The sequence below is a fragment of the Sturnus vulgaris genome, chromosome 14 (assembly GCF_052056855.1).
Source record: "Sturnus vulgaris isolate bStuVul1 chromosome 14, bStuVul1.hap1, whole genome shotgun sequence".
Taxonomy (NCBI): domain Eukaryota; kingdom Metazoa; phylum Chordata; class Aves; order Passeriformes; family Sturnidae; genus Sturnus; species Sturnus vulgaris.
This window is the reverse complement of record NC_142256.1, coordinates 147396-172324: the sequence shown is the minus strand read 5'-3', so window position 1 is coordinate 172324 and position 24929 is coordinate 147396. Positions and strand designations below refer to the sequence as shown.

The 24929-nt window shown below is 41.4% G+C and overlaps 1 protein-coding gene across 12 annotated transcripts in view; it reads left to right on the top strand.

The window, feature by feature from the left end:
- HTR2C (5-hydroxytryptamine receptor 2C) overlaps positions 1-24545 on the top strand; it is a 211870-nt gene extending 187325 nt beyond the window's left edge. For 11 of the 12 annotated variants that reach the window (XM_014877233.2, XM_088172899.1, XM_088172896.1 and 8 more), the window contains 2 exons: positions 9748-9948; positions 20836-24545. In XM_014877233.2, coding sequence (XP_014732719.1) covers positions 9748-9948; positions 20836-21668 — 1034 coding nt within the window. In that variant the 3' untranslated portion in view covers positions 21669-24545. The remainder of the gene's footprint in view (positions 1-9747; positions 9949-20835) is intronic. The other variant, XM_088172902.1, reaches the window with a different exon arrangement.
- The last annotated feature ends 384 nt before the right edge of the window (positions 24546-24929 follow it).

Genomic DNA, 24929 nt, shown 5'->3' with positions numbered 1-24929 from the left:
GGAAAATTACTTTCCAGGCCTGTGAAAGGAGCCTCCAGGGTTTCCATAGGGAAGCAAAATGAGGAAACATCTAAAAATTATGGTATAACGGGGAAGAAGTGAAGAAGGACTGCTAGGTAACCGACATTAACTTCAGACTTTGAAACATTGTGCTGGAAGATATAGGCTAATGAAATAATATTTTTCAAGTATTGTTCAAGATTTGAGAAGAGATCAAATGGTTAAATAACTTAGTCTATTTTAGTGGCACTTATTTCCTCTCATTTTTACATCTTATTCTTCAGTTAAAAGACAATTATCAGCAAAATTCCCTAAGTTTTTGTCTGGGTCACATCATACATCAAGAATCCTAGTAGATAACTGTGCATTTCTGGGTTCAAACTGGGCATATTTTGCCCACTTGCATTGTTCAGCAGCTTATTCCTATAGAGTATAGAACTGATTAGCAATACATGCATTTTCTACTTGCTGTTAGAGTTCTTTAATTAAATGTCTGTCTCTTGTTTACAGGATGAATTGTCCTCCACTCTTGTTTCAAAGAATGACCACGATCCTTCATTGTGCTGCCTTTTAGTTGGGGCAGGCTTCACATGCACAGATTTCTATGCTGAGTTGGTACATGGTGATCAACAAACACTAAAGAAGTGACACTTGCTCACATGCTCACACACTTTCTTGGGATTGCTGCACATGGAACAATGTTCATTAGCAAATTATTCCCTGGAGAGAGCCCCTGAAGGTCCTGTTTGCAGTGTGCTGAACTCCAGCCTGACGTTTCTGCTGTAATGAAAAGTGTGTCTGTTCTCAGTCAGGAGAGGTCTGGGCACAGGGGCAGAAATGCATTGCAAGTGGGAGGTGTACACCTAAGGTAATGCAGTGACAGCAGGCCAGTAGATGGCACTGAGAATGGGGACTGGAATTTCTTGGCTTCTTAGCAGCCCCCAAATGATTGCTTTTGGCAGTGGCTACTGTGGAGCACTCTCACATTGGCATTCCTACCTGTATAATCATGTAGAATCAGAGCTGCCCATTACCTTGGAGGAAGCTAAATGTGGAATGTGTTTTGCTAATCCTGACAAATATCAAGAATGAAAAGTATTAGCATGACCAAAATACGGCTTCTTTGCTTTGGTTGAAGTGGTTTCTTGCCAGTATCAGTCTCAGCAACTGCTTGTACTGGCTCTTGACCTCATCAGACAACAAACTGTACCTCACACTGGCACAGCGAAGTGCAGCCAGAGCATTAACCCACTAATGGAAAAGCTGATTCATTGAACTCCTTCAATATCCCTAAATTCCCTGAAGCTCTTGTGTGTGGGTTACACTCTGCTTTGGCACAGGACTGGTGTAAGTGCAGGGTTGCACTGAATAGGGGCCAAAACAAGGATCACATCCTGGGCACATCGAGCAGCCTGCAGCAAGAGGGAGGCAAAGTCACTGACACTTTTCAAACAGCAGATCTCACATCATGCTCTATATCCCAAGCCATAGGGAAAAAATACTGAGTGGACATGCCAGGTATAGCAGACCAAACATCTGCATCTGTATGCTCAAAGCCAACACTGCTGGTTTGAAGAGCATGGTTTACAGTGAGTATGCAAATTCTTATCAAATTTGTCATCTTCCTGGAAGATTTAGTAAAAACGTTGGCTAGTTAAAGATGACATCTGTGTTCTCTGAATAAGGAGCCCTTTACATCCAAAGCATATTTTATCTCTTACTGATATCAGGTATTTTATCACGATTTGGAGGCCAATTTGTCCAGCTGCATTGTCAGGAGGGAGCCTGAGCTGAGAAAGAGGAATAATCCCATGTAGGCTCCCAGGCAGCTGTCAGCAGAGCACAGACATCTGAATTGCCACTGAGTTATGCTTAAATAAAACCAGGTACCTAAAAAAAAATCCTCTTTATGGTTTTGTATGCTCTCACTAGCCCTAGAGCCAGGCCTAGGATCAAGGCAGAGTCTAAAGTTAATTTGGTGTTAGGAACTCTGAGTTCAAGCACATGGCTTCTGCTCAGCAGTCAGCTGTAATTGAATAATGCCGCGTTCATTTTCAGTTCTGAATCTTAGTTTCCTCAAATGGTCTGTAGGCTTTGGCAGATATTTCTTGTGATAATGGCTCTTCCTCAATTTCATCAAAACTGGGAAAAAACACCTGTTACTGGCATGTTTGTGCACTTTGTTATGAGACAGATTATTTGAAAATATTTATATTCTCATGTTCAGAAGGTATTTGAGTGACGTCTTTGTTTGCTTGTGGGCTTACTTTCCAGTGTGGTGTTCATTCAACTGTTGCTTTATTAGCTGTTTAAATAACAGGTGAAGGCTGATCTCTGACCTGCATGAAGGAAATTGAAGGAGAGGATGCTGTCCTGATGCTGTGCTGACATACAGAACATGAGTAAATAGAAAATGTTTACTGTTATGAATATTTTATTAGACGGTTTCATTTAGATAAATTATTATGAAGAACATGTAGCTCAGAAGTGTGTGAAGAGATCATAGCTCTCTTGGAGTTAAAATGCTGGAAGGAACCCTTCATATGAACTTGCTGAAACAATTCAATTAATTGTATCATTGCTCCGTTAACTGTCCCTATCACTCAATGCAAAAATTCCAGATGCAAGTACAGATGCTTAAACAACAAGCAGAGAACAGCATTGAGCCTAGAAATTCATCCTCTGGCTTCAAACATAATTTTAATCACTGCCAATAAATTAAAAAATCAATATAACACATGGATTTATGGAATGACAAATCACACCAGAATAATTTTGTATTTCCATAAGAGAAGAAATTCTGACATTGGGATGTAAACAAGATTCACTAGGTTTGCTTCTTAGCAAAAATCCCATTTTACTAACAGGTTTGTTTTAAGTATAGTATATGGAAAGCTGGCTCCTTGCATTTAAAATATTACTTAAATGGAATTCAAGCACCTCTCCCTAGCTCAGATAATTATATCTAGCTTTAATTTTCCTTCTTTCTTATACGTCCTGTCAAGACTGCAAGTCATTGCAACACTGGATAGAAAGGAAATTCTAACAGTTAGTTAAAATTCTTATAACAGCATAGTGAGTGCAATTGTTTAATTTGCAATAAAATACAGTCACATCGATTAATTGCTGTAACTTGTGAGACAAGAAACAAAATATCTCTGGAGGCACATTCAGCTTCTCTGGAGTTTCCCTCAGTGGTGGGGGGTTTCCAAAGGAGACCACGCTGCTCCATACCCAGGGGCCACTTGTGCCATTCTGACAGCTCCAGGAGTTGAAAAACAAAAAGCTCAGAGGAAAACTGGAGCTCAGGACAGTGTCACAGCCCATCTGGATGTGGTCAGTGGCACAGGTCCAAATAAATCTTTAGCGTGGTGCTGCACTATGGCAAAGCAGCATCTTCTACTCACAGATGTTCAAGTGTGGGATGCCAGCAGGGATCTCTCCAATGCTGTGCTTGGACACAGGATCAACCTGCTTTTCTTGCCTGGTGGTCTCCTCCATTCCCTTGACCGTCACATCACCTGAGAACACATCCTCTGCTCAGCATCTGTTGGGACAGTCAAGCCTTTTTGAACTTGAAGCACTGAAGAACACAGTCCTTCTCCTAAAAGCCACCATCATTCTCTGTGTGCAAATTATGTCCCTGTGCTTGGCTGTGGTAGAACATGTGCTATTTAAAGGATACAGATAGCCTTAAGACAGCCTTTCTTTCGTCTAGAAAACTGCAGACTAGAAACTTCAAGGTAAACGTAATTTCTCATGTAACTTGGTGCCAGCAGTTCAGTATATTGGAAAAACATTACATTCCACTCTATTGATGATAAAATCAAAAGGATTGGCAGTGCTGCCCTTGAGATCAGCTGTTTCTTTAGCCAGGAGGCTGCATGTCCCTGAGCCCCTCTGTGGACATGCTGGTAAACACTGATGACTATGGGAGATCAAGCAAGACATTCTGTACTTCTTGGGCATGATGGAGATTTTCAGCACCCTCGGGTGTGTGACTCTCAGAGTGATATGGATGTCTCTGAGTCATTTGTCTATGTAAATCTGAGGAAAACACACTAGCAGAGAAGAGATAACATAGCTTTACACTTCCTGATGTGGTATTTCAGACATAGAAATGCTTTACTTCCTAGATAAAAGAGAGAGAAGAGAATAATTTAAATTATTTAATTCCCTTGGGAATAATGCAATGCAATAATGTTAAAACTGTATGTAATTGCTTTCTATTTTTGTAAAGCCTGTGGCAGATATGAAACTTTAAAGTGAACACTGGAAATTCTGGTTTGTACAAAATTCTTAATTTGCATCAATGGTGCAGTGGGGCTAAAAAGCAGTGGGAAAGTGTAGGTTTTATTCTACAAACCACAACAGTGGCTTTCCCTGGAGTGCATGAAAGAGTCTTCAAATGCAGAAAAGCCCATCAGAAAGTGACAGATTTGGGATATGTTCTGGGTTGCTGTTTGCATTGTCTGCTGCTCTTGGTCACAGCATGGAAACCCAAGTGAGCACTGCCATTGCATAGGGTACTCTGCTCATTTTGGAATTGCCAGGGAATTGTGTGAGGCATCTATGGGACACATATTGAGAAAGTAAGAAAATTACAGCCTGAAAAATATTCCAGGCTGGAGCTTCTCAGCTCTGTTCCCAGCCGATAAGCTGGCCCAGCTGAAGGCTAGGGAGAATTTCTCCCAGGGTGATAATTTGGTCAAAATAAAAAGGAATTAATAACAAAGATAGAACATCTGTTGTGGTGTGTGACCAGGCCCTGGGAATGGGGTGTCTTCTCTCTGAACCAATCACCTTTTCTCTACTCTTGGAATTGCGAGTGATGCTATAAAACCAAGTGTGTTTCTGAATAAACTTGGCTCTTTCTTCCTGTCATGAAAGATTACCATGTAGCTGTGCATCTTATTTCTGCCGCAATTAAAGGGTTAAAACCCCTTCCACGGCTACATGCATCTCCTGGATCTTTGCTGCTGACCTTTTCATGAGTCAGAGCATTACACAGGGCAGTGGGTCAGGGCGTGGCCTGAAACGTATCCCCAGGATGATCAAAAGCTGCTTCAAGCACACACGGTGTTGCCATTTTAACTGCTGGGAAATTGTGCTTTGTACTGGAATTTATTCAAATTCCTACCTTTTATTTACATTCAATTCATTAAAGTAGTTAAAAGTGAATTGCAAATACAGTAAATATCAGAAGCCTAAAATGAGAAATACTACATGTATTTAAGTTTTTAGCCAACCCAATGATCAATTTTAAAAGAGGCTTTTGAACACATAGGCATCTTTAGTACTTATTTTGCACCTGTTAGCTCTGTTTCTTTTATATAAATAATATATATAGTGTGCACATATGTATATATATGTCAAATGTCATAATGAGATGAAAGATACCTTTTTTCTTCCTGTCATTTTGAAGGATGGTTTTTATCAACTTTTATCCATCTTAATACATACAAGGCACTGGCTAAACACAACAAATGTGTGATGAAACCTTTTCCAGATTCCTGTTCATGGCTGGAAAAGAAATGATTGATGCCAATTGCTGTGACTTTCTCACGGAAAACTCTTGAAGATACAGAGATGAATTTTACATAATTCTTCACTTTATTGTTGTGTAAGCAGGTATTTTTTTGCTGTTATTCCAGATTTGTCCTAGGTGTTATACTAGAGTTTCCCAGGAGATATCCTGGAGCAGATTGCATTGTAGAAGTACTGAATATGTACAAGAAACAGACATTTTTTTAATTTTTTTTTTTCTGCACAATTATTCTCCTACAATCTGGAGTAATTTTATTTTACCCTTTGACATACTTAATTTTGCTTCCATTTGCTATGTTTTGGATTATTCAGTCACTTCCTTCTACAGTAGCAGGTAATTCTGACTCTCATGCACTTAACAGTACAATGCCCATAACAGTGCTAAGCAACATTTTTTACCCATATGCATAAAGAATCTGACAAAAGTGACTCAGTTTCATAGCTGCCATCTTTCTTGATGGAAAACACAAAAAATGTAAGGAACTCTTATCTGATAGCAAATTAACTACACACGGAGATGGTCTGTGAATTTGCCAAAATGCCTTTGAGTTTATTTTTCTGCCAACAGATTGTGCTCATTTCAGCTGTTCAGTGACACACAGGAACTGTGGTTTGCTTTTTCATCCTGGGGCAAGAGATGAAATCCCACCTGGGGACCATGACTCCTGGTTAAATATGAGTGTTTGTCCCATGTGTCCTGTGAGGAACCACATCACCCACAGATGCCGTGAGATGCCATTCAGTCCTAGAGGCTGAAGTAATATTCTGCAGAAGTTTCCTTCCTGCAAGGATTTTTTACATGCTGGTTTTATTCTGACCAGAGCCAGAAGCTAACACTGATCTCAAATATCACTGCAATAGTCTTCTATACACTTTTCTCCTTGAATTTGGCCAGTGTAAACTTCTACCACCCACAAAGTATCTGGAGGTAAAAAAACATCTGTGATTTGATTACAACGCTGGGTAAAGAAATACCAGCTTTTGTTTTGATCTGCTGCACTCATCTAATTTCCTTCAGCACTCTCCTATCTGATCTACCTGCCATCATAAAAGATATGATTTTAAGGGTTCAGATTAATTCAAGGTACAAAAATTTGGTTTTTTGCTTATGCAGGTTTCATTCTTGGAGCCAAATTTGGACTGAGATGAATGTTTTCCATTGGAAATGCAATTACTACATCTTAGAGGTGCTGGGGTCCAAGAATTCATTTCACTCAGTCATCTGCTCCTCTAAATACAGGGTAATTGCTATTCTTTGTAAATGAAATAAGAGAAAAAAGAACAAATTAGAGAAATGTTACCCTCTGTAATTAGAGTGTTTCTGAGGATAAAATTGTTTTAAAGGTACAACACCATTAACAGATTTTTTTTTTTTTAATCCTTGTTTGCGTCTTGGCACAGTCACAGGGCACAATTCCTATGTTTTGTACATTTATTCAAAACAGAATTAGAATAAAGCTGTTTTTCTTTTTTTACAAATTACTGGCTTTGTAGGCTGTGTAGGTGTTTTTCAAAGGCACGCACCATGCTTACTTAAAAATAATTACGTTTTGAGATAGAATATATATTATGCCCTTCCTATTGAGCTACAGTGATGTGTTACAAGCTGCCATTCTACAAATTTCCAGAGTGACATTTTGTTATTGCAGATCATTTTAGGAAACTTCATGAGAAAATAAAATGTCTACTTGCACAACAGGCTGTTCAGCTAGAAGTGTAATGGTGTGCCCTGGGACAGGAAGGACTGACAGGATTTGGCATTAGGAGAACTCTCATCTCACTTGTATCTTCCAAAACATCCTGACAGTTTGCCTGGGCAGTAGTTCTGGGCAGCATGGTTGGATCTGTTGGTATCTGTGGTTCCTGCAGTGCCAAGGCAGGCAGCAGGTGATGTCTCCTCACACCTTTTGCTGCTGGTAGGTTTTTAGTTGTGATGCTGTGCTAGTTCAATAGGAGAAGTTGTTCTGGGGGGAATCAGTCACTGAAGTGTTTGGATAGCTTGAAGGAAGAAGTAAGAGAGGCTATTCATCATTCAATAATGCTGAAAAGGTGGTTGCTGTAGAAACCTCTTCCAGGTCTAGCAAATGTCAGGCATCAGGCTGTACCTGCTGCAGCACCATGGACCAGACCAGAGAGGCTCCCAGGCACAGGAAGCTTGGAGGCCGCCTGTCTTTTCCTGGGGACACTGGAGGTTTCCTGGCCATCTGCCTGTTGTGGGGAATAGCCATCAGTGTCACTGTTCCCCTCGCAGAGGCTGCTGCACAGTCATGATCACACTGCACAAGCTCCCAGGGACCGCTTCCTCTATCAGGGCACACTCGCTGTCTTTGTGCCCATGGTTCATCTCAGCCTGCAGCACAAAGCTGGCTCTGGCAACTCAGAGGAGAAATGGTGAGGCATAAAGTGTGCTGAATGTGTTTTAGTGTGGGTTGTCAGTGAAAGCCTGGGGCTGTACAGGGGGCACAGCTACCACTTGTAGGATTTCTGACTTGTTCTTTCCCAGAGCATTCACTGGCGCGTTAAACACCAAGGTGTGCTTAGCTCAGCCCTGAGCCCAATTGCAGGTTGATAGCAATGATGTCCTCAGCTACTGCAGTGTGAAGGTGAGCAGGAGGCAGAAAATTTGATCATAGTGTTATAAAGGGGCTGAGTCATATTTAATCAAGTTCTATTCATTTGTACAGCAGAGGTGTCTCTTAAAGTAAAGATGCTCCAGCCACAAAGTGCTTTACTTGGTTCCCTTTGACAGGGATCTCTTAAATGCTTGCTGCTGAGGATTTCAGTCCACTCACAGTCCATGTAATAGATGTGGTACAAACTCCCTGAAATTAGTGGCTTATCTCTCCCCAGGGCTGAGGTCTGGCCATGTGGGTTTGGTGAGTAGTTAGCACTTCATCTTCTTGTTTCCCACTGGTAAAATGAACTAATATGTCCATCTCATTCTGCTGTGCTCTTTGTGAAAGGTTCCTGGGCTTCTCTGGGACATTTAATAATAATTTACTCTGGTTCAGTTAATCTCAGGTTTCTGCATGAAGATATCCGGGGTCTCTCTTGGCTGGGTAATTTGTTTCAAACTATGATTTCTGAAACTAATGTTTCATCCTTTCCATTTGAGAACAGTAGGATGGAGCTGCACCATTCTTAATATAACATTATTCTGCAGAGTGATGATTCTGATCCTTGGGGTAAACTTCAAGATTGCTTTAGATATCCACATTCTGAATGAAGACACAAGAATATCTCATTATTCAACTATTATGAAGTCTCTCATGTTTTCAGCTGCTATATATACTCTTGATTTGTTTTGATAAGCCCAGAGCTTGGCAGGATGTGTTACTGATCTCACACAATCTATTCTGGACACTGATGCGGGGGTACCATTCACAAATCCATTTTCTCTGAGCTTTGATTTAAATATCAGTGGCCCTTCAGCATCTTTCTGAGTTACTTTTATTCTCAAGCTGTACTTCAGCACTGAGTAAACAGTTTCATAAGTGCAGGCACCCAAATGAGCCGAGTGCCAGCTGCTGTCAGATGTGGCTATTGAGTCTGTTCTGTTTGCTAACATCGTTTCTGTAAAGAATAACACCCCACTCTGTCTATCCTCAAAACATTTTTTTTTTCCCCAGCAGCTCTGTAGGGAGGCAAGTATTCCTTTGATATCAAGGCACACTGCCTAGGGAGAAAAGGTGAAGAGGTGTCATTTAGCTATGTGTTAGACTGTGCACAAAAGCTGTCTGCTGTTTTTCTCCTCAGCAGACAGAAACTGAGATGGACACGTCGAGGGAGTTTTAGAAAGGATCTGAGTGAAGTTAATGCCACAAAGTGCTTTGCAATCTGTGAAAACAATGTGATGAGCAAGTTGTAAAGGAATATAATATTTGATTTTGTAAAGATATGGAAGAAAGGTTAAGAGTGGGGAACAGTGCTAAAATGGTCGCATGCAGGCACTGCCATTTAGTTACTGGTCACAGAAACCAGATGTGCGGGAACTGGCTGTGGGTTTATGGAGTGTCCAGAGCCAGGAACTGCCCACAGAGAAGTCCCATGAGAGGTTTGTTATCCATTCCTCAGGCACGTGCCCCTTAATGGTGTCACAGAGCTCAAATATCCCAATGGTGTCTCAGAAATGGTGGCCTAGCTTCCCAAATTATTTCCTTTCCTTTTTTTCCTTTCATTTCTTTTCTCTCTATGTTTCAGATTATGCTTGGCCTTTGCCTAAACAGTTGTGCCCTATATGGATTTCCCTAGATGTGCTCTTTTCAACTGCATCTATTATGCATCTCTGTGCCATCTCTCTTGATCGGTACGTAGCAATTCGCAATCCCATTGAGCACAGCCGCTTCAATTCCCGCACCAAGGCCATTATGAAAATTGCTGCAGTTTGGACCATATCCATAGGTAAGCAACGTGGCTCACGGTCTTGACTGTGTCTGAATGAATAATAGTGTTACTCCAATTTTCATTTAGGATATTTTAATTTTTTAAGAGGATACTCAAATTAATTTACCTGGCCTGCATGCCTGAGCAAAATGACTGGAAATGGAAGCCTTTCCTTGCAGCTGGTTAGAGACCAGGGTGAGCAGTCATTTTTCAGAGCACCAGCCCTGCCCATGGTGGAGCACTGAAGCTGTGTCCCTGTCAATATGCCAATAACAGCAATAACAGGACAAGTGGTGCTGTGTAAACAAAGCAGAGACCTGCATTAGCAGAGCGGGGCAAGGAGAGCCCGGCCAGCACAAACCGCACGGCTGCTCCGCGGTCACTGCAGCTCAACTCGCTCAAGTCCTGGTAATGATTTACGTGGAGCAGCACAGAGCTCTACCACAGGCTATCAGCGAGGTATTTACTGCTCCTGCTCTGGCTTTATAGCCTGTACTACTCTCTGCCACGGCTGGATTGCTGCTAGTACTGAGCTAGCAAGTTTCAAGTCTTAGTAAATGAGGAGTAGGCATAACAGAAGACATGTTTGTATTACTTTGACAAAACACAAAAAATAAAGCAGCAGTAAAATAGGAAAAAACCACAAAATGATAGCAAGATGACTCTGGAATAGTGAGAATTATGTGAAGAATTTTTTTTTTTTTTTGGTAGGACTCTTCAAATGTGCTCTAAAAAGAGACATTTGAGGCGGGGCAGAATTGCATGACTACTTCCATCTGCTATATTGCCTTTTGTGCTTGATTAAAATGCAGTCTTACTGAGATTTAACATTTAATTTCTATTTTATAAAGTGGTTTTTGTTTTCAGTGCTGTACTGCAAGGAAAAGCATGTTCCAGGTGTTTGAATTTCTCTAGAGTTTTTGCCTGCTTTAGAAGTGGAATATAATTCTGGATGTCTGGGTGCTACAGGGACTGATTTTGAAGAAGCTTGCCTTGGGAAAAGGCTATGGGAAAACACAAAAAAAGATAAATTAGGGAAAATATACTTTCTCTCCTCACGAATATAATAAGAGTATCTATTAGAAACAAATTGTCATGTGTCACAGACCTGCTACATTTCCTGTAGGTAATACAATCCACAGTGAAATTGGACTGGTTTAATCAATTCATTCAAGATTTTTTTTTAAATTATTGTTGCTATCATTTTAAACTCTCTGTGCTCTCTATTTGACGTGGGAAAGAAAGCTGCTGAATTCAGTACATAAGCAGTCACATGAGGACAAGTTCACGTGGGCAGCTCAGAATCAAGCACAGAATTTGTGCTCCACGTTGCACTGGAATGTAGAGGGAGAAATGATAGACACCCCTCCAGCTGAGATGTACAAATCACATTGCAAAACTTGGGCAATAAAACTATTCTGCTTCCATTTTTGGAGCTAACTTGCAGATTTCTGCCTGTGCTGCCTTAGATGTTGCAGACATATCCTTAGAAATTTTGGCTAGAGCTGAAGGTGGCTGCCTGCACTAGTGCCTTGAGGACCCAGTTGTGGTTTGGACTCTGGGTCCAAGGGATAAAGTAAGTACTTCATGCATGGTTCACAGATTCAGCAGACTGGTAAGAAAATCTAGTGCCTGACCAAACAGGCCTGTCTCTTCATGGAGCTATTTGGTGAGGACTGGGTTCATGACGATGGAAAATAGGCACACTGTGACCTCTGCTGTACCCCAAGGAGAAAGGTACCTGAGCCAGACCAGGTGAGGTGACTCTGTGCAGCCTTACAGGGCAAACACCTCACCCCTACCCAGCTTCCCCAGATGTTTAACCACTCTGCATTTATGATAGGATATGAAACAGGTGAAATGAAGCTTACAAGATGTAGCTTGGAAAGGAGATAGACCAGCACTTTTCCACAAGGCACGTGGTTTTTCAGCCCTCCATAAGGCAATGGGTACTGCAGCTGTTCCCAGCATCCCAAAGTCTTTAGGAAGAAGCTGTGAGCAGCTCCCCAGGCCACTACCCCCAGGAAGGGACACGAGGTGCAGCTATACCTGTGTGCCCTCCTGTGTTAGGGTCACAGCTGGGAGGGTGTGCAGCATGTCTGGACTTTGTTTATGTTCTGTTTGTCCTCTCTGATGCAGCTACTGCTGGCCCAGGAGAGTCTTTGCTTGCATTCCTTTTTTTGAAGATACAGGCAGAATCAATACTCCCCAGACAGTCTGTTCAGGGCACTGAAATGCTGTTGGATTTCCACCCTCCTCAGTGCATATGATAAGTAGGGCTTACCCTTTTACTCAGACTTTCTGCAGTATGTTATGTTAAATGAGAAAGAAAAGTACTCTTGGTACGTATCTAGCTCATCTTAGCATATTTGTACTTCATAAATTAATTTAGAAATGTGGCAGACATGGGAATAAACTGAGTGTGGCATGAAAGAGAACTCACTCAAAGTGTATTGTTGCTGTTTTCCAGCTCTTACCTACCTTACCTGTCACTTGGAAAGGCTTGGTGAAATCCTGTGCTAATTTCAAGAGGATGAAATAGGTTAAATAAAGTCATCCTCACTTTCATGTTAAGTATCACAAAAGAATTTGTGCATTTTTTTTTGTGATTAAGTATCAAATTCAAACCAGCCCTTAAGTGCAGGCTAGTCAGTCTGCATTTCCTAAATCCTGCTTCAGATGAAGAGACTTTTAAATGTATTCCATGCAAAGAATCCTGAATTCAATTTCTGAATAAGAATTCAGAATAAGAATTTAAAAGCATGTAATTTATCTTAATTCAGTAGCTTTTGGATTCCATTTTTCTGAAATGTTAACACTGACAGCAAAATATAAAAGAGCTTCTTTGCTCATTGAGCTACAAATTTGTCAAGTTGCACAAGCCTAAACTTATGATTAGGTGTTAAAGTAGATGAACATAACCGATTCCTCCTGTTTCTTGACTATTTCTTTGTGAAAATAGGTCTTTTCCAAAGTCTTCTTTGTTCCAGATTGAAGTACATTACAGTCAGTTGTCCTGCGCTTTAGCAAACATAACTTGAACAAGACTTTTGTCTTCAGTTAGAGAAAAAGTGGCTGCTGTGAAGGAGTAGGCTTGTAAAAATTAGTTTTGTGATAGAGAGCACTGTGCTGAGGCTGTAAATAAAAACACAGGCAACAGAAATATCTTCACAATTGAAAATGAAAATCAGTTTTAGATGTGAGCCTGCTGGCAGAATCTTGGTATTATTTCAAGATTTCAGACTTTGTATAGTTTCAAAGTTTTCACCAGTAACTTGGGGACTTGAGCATCTCACCAGACTCCCTCTGCCCTGCTGTGAGGAGAGTGGCCTTGGGCCACTCTGACAGTGAGTGGAGGTCCCCATGCAGTGCTCAGCAGCAGTGGGAAGAAACCAGTCAAACCCTGGGTGTGCACTGGGTCATAAAGGAGAAAGTAATATTAAAATATTAATAAAATAATTAATTATAAAATAATTATTAATTATGGCCATGATAGTAATAATTATAATAATTAATGATTATACTAATAATATAATTTCCAAAAGTTATCAATCAATACTTAATTATTAATGATTGATATTAATATTAATTATCAATATTAAAATAAATGTTCTAATAATTGGCTAATATTAAAATAGACAAAATATCCCTTTGAAAATCTGAATGAAAGCACTTTGTTGATGTGGAGCTACACACACATTGCTTCTGATATGAAAATAATTGAAACATTTTAATTCTGAAGTTCCTTGTGACCCAAATATATGCCTGGAAGGGCTTTTCCTCCACCTACTGGCATGCTCAAGGTTTGGTCATTTGCTGTAGAGTGCTGAAATCACACATGCTACCAATTTTCCAGGTCACAGTTTTACATCCTCAGAAGCAGTGTAAATTCAATTTAGTTTATAAGTGACCAAGATAAGGCCACCCTTTAAATTTTGCTTTGTGTGTTAGTGCCATAGGCAGATGTCATAAACTGTGTGTGTGTGTGTGTGTGTGTGTGTGTGTGTGTGTGTGTGTGTTTGAAAACATTTTCATTCTTTCTCTGACTCACTAATGACAATATTATTTCGATTTCAGGTATGTACCCGAGGTCGGTGTATACAATAAACAATTCACGTTTAAAAATGAAATTTAAATCCCCATTTAACTTTCATAGTACTTGATTGTTTTATTGAGATCTATTCATAGAAATATGAAAGAGTATGAAAAATATAAATGTGTGCTGCCAGGATCAGTAAACACTCAACTCAGACTAAGTGAACTTGCATCTAACAGCTTTTTGTTTCTGCCCGGAGTGTTTGTCTCTCACTCAAGCAGTCTCATGCTTGCAAGCTGTTTTAATGATGTCCTTTAAGAGCCTCCAGGTACCAGCTAAGCCTTCCCCTCTCTCACTGGAGATAATCCTCAGTCTGAGGAATGTGCCTGGAGTGGCACCACTGATCCAAAGGGAATTGTGGTCTCCTAGGGTAGGGGGATATGCTGAGGGCAGGTTGTGCATGGAGACAAAGGGGGCCTGGAATAGCTCTCATAGCATCCCTCAGGTCACAGCTGCAGAGCACATTTAGGGTTCTGGTTTGCAGTCCTGCCCATCAGTGTGTCTCTGGGATCAGGGGCTTTCTCAGCAAGGCATTTCCATGGCTCACGTGCTGGTGAGACATGTTTGCTCCTTAGTTCTGTGCTGGGCTGTAGATGCTCCTGGGAGATTATGCTTTGGATAAGACCAAAACCCCAGGAATTTCTTTGCAGGATTCAGGTTTGCACGCAAACCTTTGGACATGTTTCATGGGAATAAAAGGGCAAAAACTGCTAATGAAGAAGACAGCAAATGGAAGGTCAAAATGCGTCCCTGGGATTTTGCTCAAACCCACGAAGCAGGCTGGCTTTGTGGCTCATCACTTGGACAAAAGAATGCAGTGCTAAAACAACTGTAACTGGCAAAAGGTTAGAGAGGCACCCTCCATCTCCTGGAAAAGCATACAGATTCCTGACTACTGCACTGCCTTGGCAGAAGGATAGTAACAACATATATTGCTGATATGTGATTGCATACTAGTAAGGCCTAAGGGAGATTAATATCTCTCCAGATTTGAGAGATTTAAAATATACTGTATTAGTGTATTTTAAATTGTTTTGCCATTTTATATTTGACACTGAATGTCTGTCAGTGTATGTTTGACTAAAATTCTTCTCTTGTGAGCATGAGGGTCATGGTTGATTGGCCTGTAGGCAGAGGTGCTGTGCTGGTGGTGATCTGATAACTTTTTTTTGTCTCACCAGAGGTAGAGGTGGCATTAGCACTGCAAGCTGGGCTACAAGTTGCCTCTGATGGAGCAGTAGAGCTGGCTTCTGCCTGTTTCCCACTTGTTTGAGTTGTCTACAAAGTTATTTTATCCAAAGACATTTTTTTGTTTGAGTGTTTGTTCCGTGATTCCCAAGAGGGTCGTTGATCTCCCTAGCACAGTACCAAGAGTTATCAAGGTTAGGAAGAACATAGTGGCTGGTAACAAGCTGAATTCATAGCAAGGAAACTACCCTGGTATTTCAGGTGATTTCAGGGTGCTTGGATTGGTTTGATCTTGTCAGTGAAAGGTTTTGCCTGGGACAGCAGCAGATGGTGACAAAGAAGAATTTTGACAGAAATTAGACTGACCATCTGACCAGATCAGTTCCCATGAGCAAGAAAGATGCTGATGTTTGTGTCTGAGGTTCTGCTCCTGAGCATCATTCCAGCCATCACTGCTGGATTGCCTGGAGATGCCCAGCCCTGGCAGCAGCTATGGTGTGAGCAGGAGCCCCATCAAATGCACAATTGAAAACACTGGGCAAACCAACAGAAGTCATTCAGCAAAATAGAAGGGCGGGTGGGAAAATAATTTATTTCTTCAGTCTTACACTGTTGTTTGCTGGTTTTCCATCTGGGCTCAGGTTGCTCAGTGCTCTCCCAAGGTCTGAGTAAAGGTCAGCAGCTTGTCCAGGCACAGTCAGTAATGGTTCTCATCTCTTTACAGTTGTGCTTGCTGTGGGCAGGAAGACCCTTCAAACTTCATCCCCCTTTTATCTTTGGCTTTAAACCAATACAAGGCTGTTACACTTATTTTATTGGAATGGTCAGATAAAACTAGACCTAATCCAGCCCTGAAGGGGCATTGTTGCAATATGAGTACATGAAAGGCACTGCAATTAGTCTGCTGAATTATGGGGACAATATGGAATTTTAGTGATTTTGAACACTTCAGAAGCAACATTGTTCAATTTTTCTCTGAAGAGCTTTGGTTTCTGAACCCAAGTGCCTTTTCTTGCACACTGAAAGTCAGAAGGCTGCTGGCTATTGAGGTTTGCTTCTTGCTGTCTGAATTAGAGAAAAGTGCAGGAACTTTGAGACATTTCAGTTAAGAAACCAAACAGATTTGTTTTAGTTTAAATATGAAGTTTATTTTTGCTTATGTTTGTTTAAATATGAGGTTGAAGATATGGATTTGAACATATAGTGTTCAGCAGTGCTCTTGTTTTTACAGTGCTGTATTTTTGGTGTCACAGACTTGTTTGGCACACAGCTTTCTCTTTGCCTTTTTCTTTTCAATTGTCTTCAAATGTCAGGAGAGTGGCAGGGAGGTCCAAAGCCACCTGCAGCAGCAGAGCTCTTCCTGTGGACACAGCAGACTTTGAATTCAGTGCTGACACCAGGAGAGGTGGTCCCTGACCTTCCCAAGCTCAGGTAGCTGCAGCAAAATATGACCCTTTCTGTATTCAGCCCTGAGAATTACACACATGGAAAGACAGAGTAAACCCATATGCAAGCCTCTGTTTTCTTTAGTTCAGGCAGTTGTCTTTGAAGAAAATGTTTTCTCCTAGAAGAGTGGAAATTACTCCCTTTGTTAGTGAAAATAACCATCGAAGACATAGCTATTCAGTAATCTCTCTAATCTCCATCAGTCTCTTGAGATTTCACTGAAGAAAACAAGGTATTAAACACAAAAATTATATTATTTTTCATTTAAAACTAAGTATCTGTGAATGTCAATTTGGACTTTTTAGCCAACTTTTTCTCTAGTAAATATTTTATTAATCTGTATTTGTAGTCATTTGGGTTTTGTTTTATTAATTTAGAATCTGTGAAGAGCATCTGTTACTCTGTGTCCACAGTATCATCTCAGCTCCATTTGGTGAACATTTCTGCTGGCTTAAGGTTGTCTTTAAAGCTGACAGGCAGCAGTTAGGACAACACTTGTAATTGAATTTGCAATCCAGAGGCGGTTTCCTGCTAGTCTGTCAAACAGAAGCTAAAGGAGGCTAGAGGAGGAAAAAAAACCAAAAACATTCACTTTCTCTGCTGTGCCGTAAAGGGATATCCTGCTCAAGCTGCTGCCTGGCAGAAAGGTGCCCAGAGCTCTCAGTGCTGAGTCTAGCAGGGACCTGGTTCGTGACTTACTGACTGGTACTGGCTGGTTGCCTCTACTTGCTGGGGCAAAACCAGCTGTGCCAGGCACTGCTCAGACTTCAAACAAGAGGACCAAGTTTGCTCTGAAGAGCACTGTGATATGCAACACTTTAACCTTGCAAGTTTTTGGAGCAGCACTGCCTCTTTTGGGGAATTTTCTGCCACCTTAGTTAGAAAGGGTTATTTGACACAACTGAAAAAAACCTCGGAGGCTGGAGACTTCAGCTCACTAAGTCAGCCTGATGTTTGTTGATGAAGAGTGTGTCAGGGAGAAACTCAAGAAATGTTGTGCACTGGGACTCAGAGAGCTGCACTGACGAAAGGCTGTGGAGAGCAGTCAGATTCAGAGCCTCTTGCATGGTTTGAAACTCAGCCTCCTTGCACTGCTGTGGGGAGTTTGCTATTCTCTGACGAACTGACCTCAGTTCTTAAACTATGGACAGTTAAAACTGCATTGTTAGTGCTGTGGATTGCTTGAGTCAAGTGGAGCTGAATGCCTTCTCTGTACTTGTTCAAGCAGCAGAACTCAAGTCAGGCAGACATCCATGTTCATCCAGGAGCCTTGAGAATGCTTAGGGGTGATCAAGGCACCCCTGCTGAAACAAGGGCCAGGCTGTGAGCTGTCTGAAAGCAGGTATTAGTGCATTTGGGATTGTGGCAGCAGTGATTTTACAGTCATCCCCCATGAAGGAAGCCCCTCTGAGGTGTCTGAGACCTTTCACACGTCTCACTGTGAATCAGCCCTTGTTGCCCAAGGTATATAGAGAATTAGTTCCCTTTCAGACTCAATTGTGCAGTGGATTGGTGATAAATCATATATTAGAGAATGAGTTTCAAAGGAGAGGTGTGAGGTGAAGGAAGGCATTTGAGATGAGGGTAGTGCCACCCCCTGAGCAGTGCTGAATCCAACTGACAGCTGAATCAAAGCTGTTGCCAGCTTATCTGAGGGCATCTTTCTTCCTATTGTCTTAATGATGGGATTTTCCCACACTGGAAGAAAGTGCAAATAAAAACTTGGTGCTCTCTTTCTTCTGTGCATTTTCAGTTTGAAATCTCATTTTGTTATGTGAAAGGTGAGGGCAACTTTTCCATTACATCAGCTACCCCCTCATTCCCTGTCATTGATGCTGAGCTATCTCACGCTCATGCAGAGTTTTAGGCTGCCATCAGTGCTCTTGATTTGTGTATCCATCACATCCCAGAACTAGGTTATTCTTCCCAAATGTACTTTATGTGTGTCACATAAATATCAGTTTATGTGTGAAGATATCCCAAAACCTAATTTCCCTTGGCTAAATCAATAACACCAACTTAAAGGATGACTACTTCATGAGTGAACTTTCATTCAATTTGGAGTTTTATTTCAAAGGGTAGGTTTTATAGAGGGCACTAAAGCATAAAATACATGCAAATACAATCCCAGTGTAATGCCATTGACCTAATTCAGATTTCTTCTTCATGTAAAGAGTGCTCAGTCTTCCACCACTTCCCAAATGTCTGTGGTTTGATGGAGCCAAGGCATTAGGATGATGTCTTTAATGATGGATTTATGGGGTGAAGTTTATTGCAGTGGCAGGGAATTGGCACAAGCAAGATAACAGGTAACATATCAGAAAGGAGGCACTTGCCTTGCCAAAGGTGAACTGATGAGCACTGACATGTAGACGGAAAGAAGAGCAAATCCTGGAGCTAGTACTTGAGCTAAGAAAACACATGCTACAGTCACAGAAGGCATTTATAATCGTTAATTTTCAGAAGAAATTTCGTCACTTGATTACTGACAAATGGTAATTTTCTGGTAATGACAAATTGCAGATGAATTCCCCAGAATCTTGAAACACTTAGCTGGAGTGGGAAAAATGCCCTTGTTAATCTCTTTAGCATGTAATTCTTCCTGTTTAGAAATTCAGAGTCCCACAGGATCAGCTTTATGACCTGTGATGTTCACAGCAACTCCAAAGAAGCAATTCAGGCACACAGTGGCCTCTGTGTTGGTTATTTCTTGGGTGGAGGAGCTCAAGGAGGGCATGGCCAGCCACAGAGGTGTCTGAGGAGTGGTGCTCCATGACAGCCAGGTGCCCAGAGGGGAGCACAGAATTCATTCTGTTGCTCTAATCTAGCTGCTCGGATGTGCAGGAGCTTTTTGTTTATTTAAAAGGGCAAAAAGGAAGTAGAAATAAAGAAAGATAATCAAAGGCATAGAAGGAGTTTGGCATGAGGAGAGGAAGTGAACAGAATGGCATTCTTCAGCTCCAAAAGAGATGTCAGACAGGAGAGATGATAATAGGTCTATAAAATCACTAAGAAGATGGAAAAGGTGACCAGATTGTGATTATTGACTGTTTCTCACAGTAGGTGAATTGAGGGGCATCAAAGGAAATCATCAGGTAGCAAATTTAAATGAGCAAGAAACCCTTTGTTCAGATGAAAAACAGAGAGGTTGAGGACCTGAATTCCACTGAGTATTGTGGAGTTAGAAATGAGATCAAGGATTCATAAGATTTATTATGAAAATAGATCTCTCAAATGTTATTTTAAAAACGAGGTCTGGATGCAAATTCTTGCTTTGGAATTTCCTAAGGTGTAATGCTTACAGCTGCCCCATTTTGTACCCATTTTGTATCATGGCCCTAAACTTCTGGTACTTGCCAAAGACATGAGACAGGACTAGATGAACCCACGATGCTCTAACTAGATCTGGTGCACCACGTGTTTTCCTGTACACACAGGTTGTGGTATTCCAAAATATGTTGCTTCTGGAAGGTTTTGGGTCTGTCCTGACGTGGGGCTGAGCTTTACAGATCAAGGGATGAAGTTTGGATCTCAGTGCATGTGAAAAATATTTGAGTGATGTCTTGCAGAGAGCACTTTCTGTTTGCAGTGAGATTGTCTACATCCGGCCATGTTCTAGTTCTGGCCATCAGATCCAGAACTTTGCTTCCATGGCAAAAGTGGCTATTTTTCTGTTATTATTTTAATTACTGGAATTATTTAAATTACTGTAAGAATCTTGCTTTTGAATCTTCATAACTGTAATGCTTTCATATTTCAAAATTTTTTCTCTTTAAAATTTGCTCTTTTCAACCCTATGTGAGTGATTTCAACACCCCCCCCCCCAAACTGGCAGGCATGGATTGGTCAGCTGAAACACAGCAGAGTGGTGACTGCCTTTCCTACACCCCCAAATTGCAATTAATGCTAGAAAAATAGGAGTTGGGCTGCATTCACTGCGTCATCTGTGGAACACAGCAAAGCTGCTGCTGTTCCAGGAGGAGGGTGTCATACCCTGGAGCTGTGCTCCCAGGAGCGTTGGCGAATGCTTTCCCTTTCACCTGGAAGCAGTAACTTCTCTTCCAAGCAGCTTTAGGCAGTGGGCTGAATACATGCAGGACCTGCATCGTCTCTGCTGCCTCTTTGGAGCCCAATCTGTCCAGGTAACAGTCTCCTTTTTGGTTTCATTTTTCTAGGGATATCTATGCCTATTCCGGTCATTGGTTTGCAGGATGACTCACGGGTGTTTGTAAATGGGACCTGCGTCCTTAACGACGAGAACTTCGTCCTCATTGGATCCTTCATGGCTTTCTTCATCCCTCTCATCATCATGGTGATCACATATTGCCTGACTGTCCAGGTGCTGCAGAGACAGGCCACGGTGTTCATGTGTGGAGAGGTGCCCAAGCAGAGAAGGAGCAGCGTGAACTGCCTCAAGAAGGAAAACAACACAGAGAACATTTCAATGCTTCACAATCACGAGGGGGCATCCCACTTGAACTCTCCTGTAAATAAGGAGGCTGTGCTTTTCCGGAAAGGAACGATGCAGTCCATCAACAATGAGCGAAGAGCCTCCAAGGTCCTGGGCATCGTCTTCTTTTTGTTCCTCATCATGTGGTGCCCGTTTTTCATCACTAATGTCATGTCTGTCCTTTGCAAGGAAGCCTGCGATAAAGACCTGTTGAGTGAACTCCTTGACGTGTTTGTGTGGGTGGGGTACGTGTGCTCCGGGGTGAATCCCCTGGTGTACACTCTCTTCAACAAAACCTACCGCAGGGCTTTCTCCAATTACATCCGCTGCCAATACAAGCCTGGTAAAAAATCAGCACTGAGGCAGAATCAGTGTCTGAATGTGGCTTCAACAGCTTTATATGGGAAAGACCTGACTTTAACTAGTTATCGAAATGGCAATGAATTCAATAGCATGGAACTAGATGAAGCTGAGGAGGGCCTTGAGATGCAACCAGGGACCTCAGAGCTCTCCATAAACAGCTGTAATGTTGTAAGTGAACGAGTGAGCTGTGTGTAAAAGTGACTCTCACAGACCTCTGCTATGGTGTATCTGTAGCAAAAATATATTGTGTAAAAATGTAAGTGTCGGTCAAAGGACAATGTAAATATTGCATTCTGAACAAAGCTTTCTTTTTTTTTTTTTTTTTTTAAGAGAAAAAAAAGTTGTCTTTCCAGTCCAGTACTTAAAATAATATATATTAATATACTGCAGTGAAGTTTAAGGTTCTATATTTACTGTTAATACTAGATCAGAACTATTAGTTACTTTGCATATGTCATGGACAAAATGTTTGAATTCTTCTTCCAGTGCATGAACAAAAATGCTGAATATTTATCTCAGGTGGAATTTGCTGGAGTCCAGAATGGCACGTTAATAGTTATATATCAAATACATGCTATTAGACTTGGTCAGTATAACTTTCTTTTTCAAGTTGACAGTAAATATATACTTTAAATCCTCACCCCTATTTGTGCCGCGTAAAGACTTTACAGAAACCTGGCAGAGACAGTGTAGTGGCCATGCAGGCACCTGGCCAGACATGTCCTGTAATGTGTAGTGGATTCTGCCATACTGGGTCAATCTTGCACTTCAAGGGACCTTTGTTAGATTCTGGCTCCCTCTCCAATCCTGCTGTTTTCTTTCCATTCCTCAGGAGGCTCTGGCTCCCCTAAGAAAGGTAGAGAATGCAGTTTTGCAGTCCTGGCTGGGATCACTTTCAGACTTGGAGAAGAAGCATGAGAAACAGAGTGATCCCCAGTTATCTATGTCAAACATTCAGTAAATGGAAGGCCTAGGATTCATTAAAAGCCCTCCTTTAGTCTTGCAGACACCCATCAGCTCTGGGATGGAGCTGGCTGTGTTCAGTGTGGCCAGTTCTGCCCTACAGATTGCTGGGGGATCAGGGGCTTTGGCCCACCTGAAGAAGAGCACTCTGGGTTTGGAAGAGCCCAAATCTCTGCTCTTCTCACTCCTCACATCTAGTTATTCTTTATCTGTTTTAGCATTTGCTTTTATTTTCCAGCACAGTGCTGGTGGTAGAACACTGCTGTGGGGGCAGAGCAGAAGGTTCTCTGTGTGTGGTGCTGGCCAGGGTCGAGCTGTGAGGAGCAGGATGTGCCTCCCTGAGGAATTCCCTGGGGAATGCTGGAGAGAGGCATAAGATAGGGTCCCTGCTTCTGTCTCAGGAGGGGGTGGGCAGAACTGAATAGAGCATGTGATTGGAATAATTTGCTGGTGACATGGTTCTAAAGCAAATAGGTGACCAGGGACAGCAGGGAAGCAGACCTGGAGCTAGTCTGCATGGAGTATTAATCTGGAGTAACTTTTAAATTTGATTTATTCCATTTTACTCCCAAAATAAATTAGAGTATATCATATTAACACCACTTACATCTTTAATGAAAGCATCCACATTGGGATTGAATGCATTTTAAGTAATCTGCTTTTAATACACACCATGTATAATTTGAATTAATTTTCCTCTGCATTCCTGTGTACACAAACCCTCCAAGGCACTGTGTCTTTCTGGCACTGTGCCTCTGGGGTGATGCCTCTCATGCAGATTTCCTTATGTGGAGTATTGTCTAATGCCAGATATCACCCATAAGGTTTTTATATCTTCATTAACTACTACACAGATGCTGCAGTGCCCATCTAACATGGATGCATTTAGCATCACTGACAGCCTCTGGCTAAGATAATTGTCAGAACAGAGAAGCTTACACTAGGCATGGATAAATCACATTTTATTTACATGATTTGCTTGTACTCTCAGCTTGCTGTGTTCATTCCATTAAAATTAACTTGCAGAAGAACTAGAAAATTCTGCCAGTGCTTGAGGTGGTGTTGTGCTCTTGCACTACTGTGTGCAGCTACAACCTTGCTGAGGCCACTGCTAAAACAAAACATTTGGGCTGTATCTGCTGCTGGGTTGATCCCAGACCAATGCACTGAAGTTGATAATCTTCTTTTCTCCCTCATCCCCTTCTGGGATAAATCCATAGTACTTCCCTGCAGGCAGGTGAGCTATCCCAGTGTAGAGTGCAGCTCACTGCTTGCAGAAGGCAGCTGAGCTACTCCGTGTGCCAGCCTGCAGATACCACCATGGGCTTGAATGCTTGGGAATCCACTTGCCTCTCCAAAAAGGTCAGGTAATCAGTAGGAAAACTACTAGCCAGAGACACAAACTTGCACCTTCGGTGACTGCCCTTTACCCTGAGTCAGATTTTATTATCTCAAACAGTACAGAAAAATCAGAAAAATCACAGTGCATTTTAATTTTTCCCCTTTAATTTATAGCACATCTCTTCCAAACATGTATATGTGTGTATATATATACACGTGTGAGTTTGTACTTATATATATACACACGTGTATATCTTTAAGAACCAATCACAGATTTTGAAAGCATTTAGCAATAAGTTGAATTACAGTAGCTTCTAGCACATGTGTAAGTCGTGTGAATAGCTCATTTTCCACAGCATCCTCGAGCTCAGTGTAAGTGTTCACACAGGCATTGTCTTTGCATAGGAGCCTTCATGTCTCACCCTTGCCAGTTCTGTTGTATGGGCAAAAAGGGAACCTGCTATATTTGGATGTAAATAATGAGAATTGAACAGAGAATTTTCAGAATTTTTATAAGTGTTTTTAAAAAAATTCAGCGCCAGAACTGTAAATATGCCAACCTCAGCTGGACCCGTTCTGATGTCCATCTCTTGTTTGGATGAAGAGCTAAGGGGACTGCCTTACAGCGCCTGCGTTCCTCCCAGCCAGCAGGGGAGAACATTTCTCTGAATGGTTAAATACTGTCATGTACCCAACTTTCTTTGGGTCATTCACATCAGGGTTTTGTGATGCTGCTATTAATTTATTAAAGAAAGTTTGTTGGTTTAATCATTCTTCATTATTTTTTTTTCATGGTCTATCATAAAATAAATAAGTGAACATGCCCTTTCTTTATTTCATCTGTCCCCAGTTAAAATAGGTCCTGGCCAAAAAACCATACCATCAACAAAAAACGAGGATAAGAACCTCTACTTGAAGTATGGCCCACAGCTGCTTAATCACAGAAATTAGTGTCAGCAGATGTCCCAACATTTCCAACCCCAAAACTTATTAAAATCTGAAAGCAGTGATAGACTGTTCTCCATCTTCAAATTGCTCCCTCCAGGAACAACTGTTAAAATTCACATTTTTTAAGCTATGTGAATTTGAAGAACTGATTTAGTTCTCTAAAACTTAACGAAAGCAGGTTGTCCCACAGCTCCTCCTGAGATG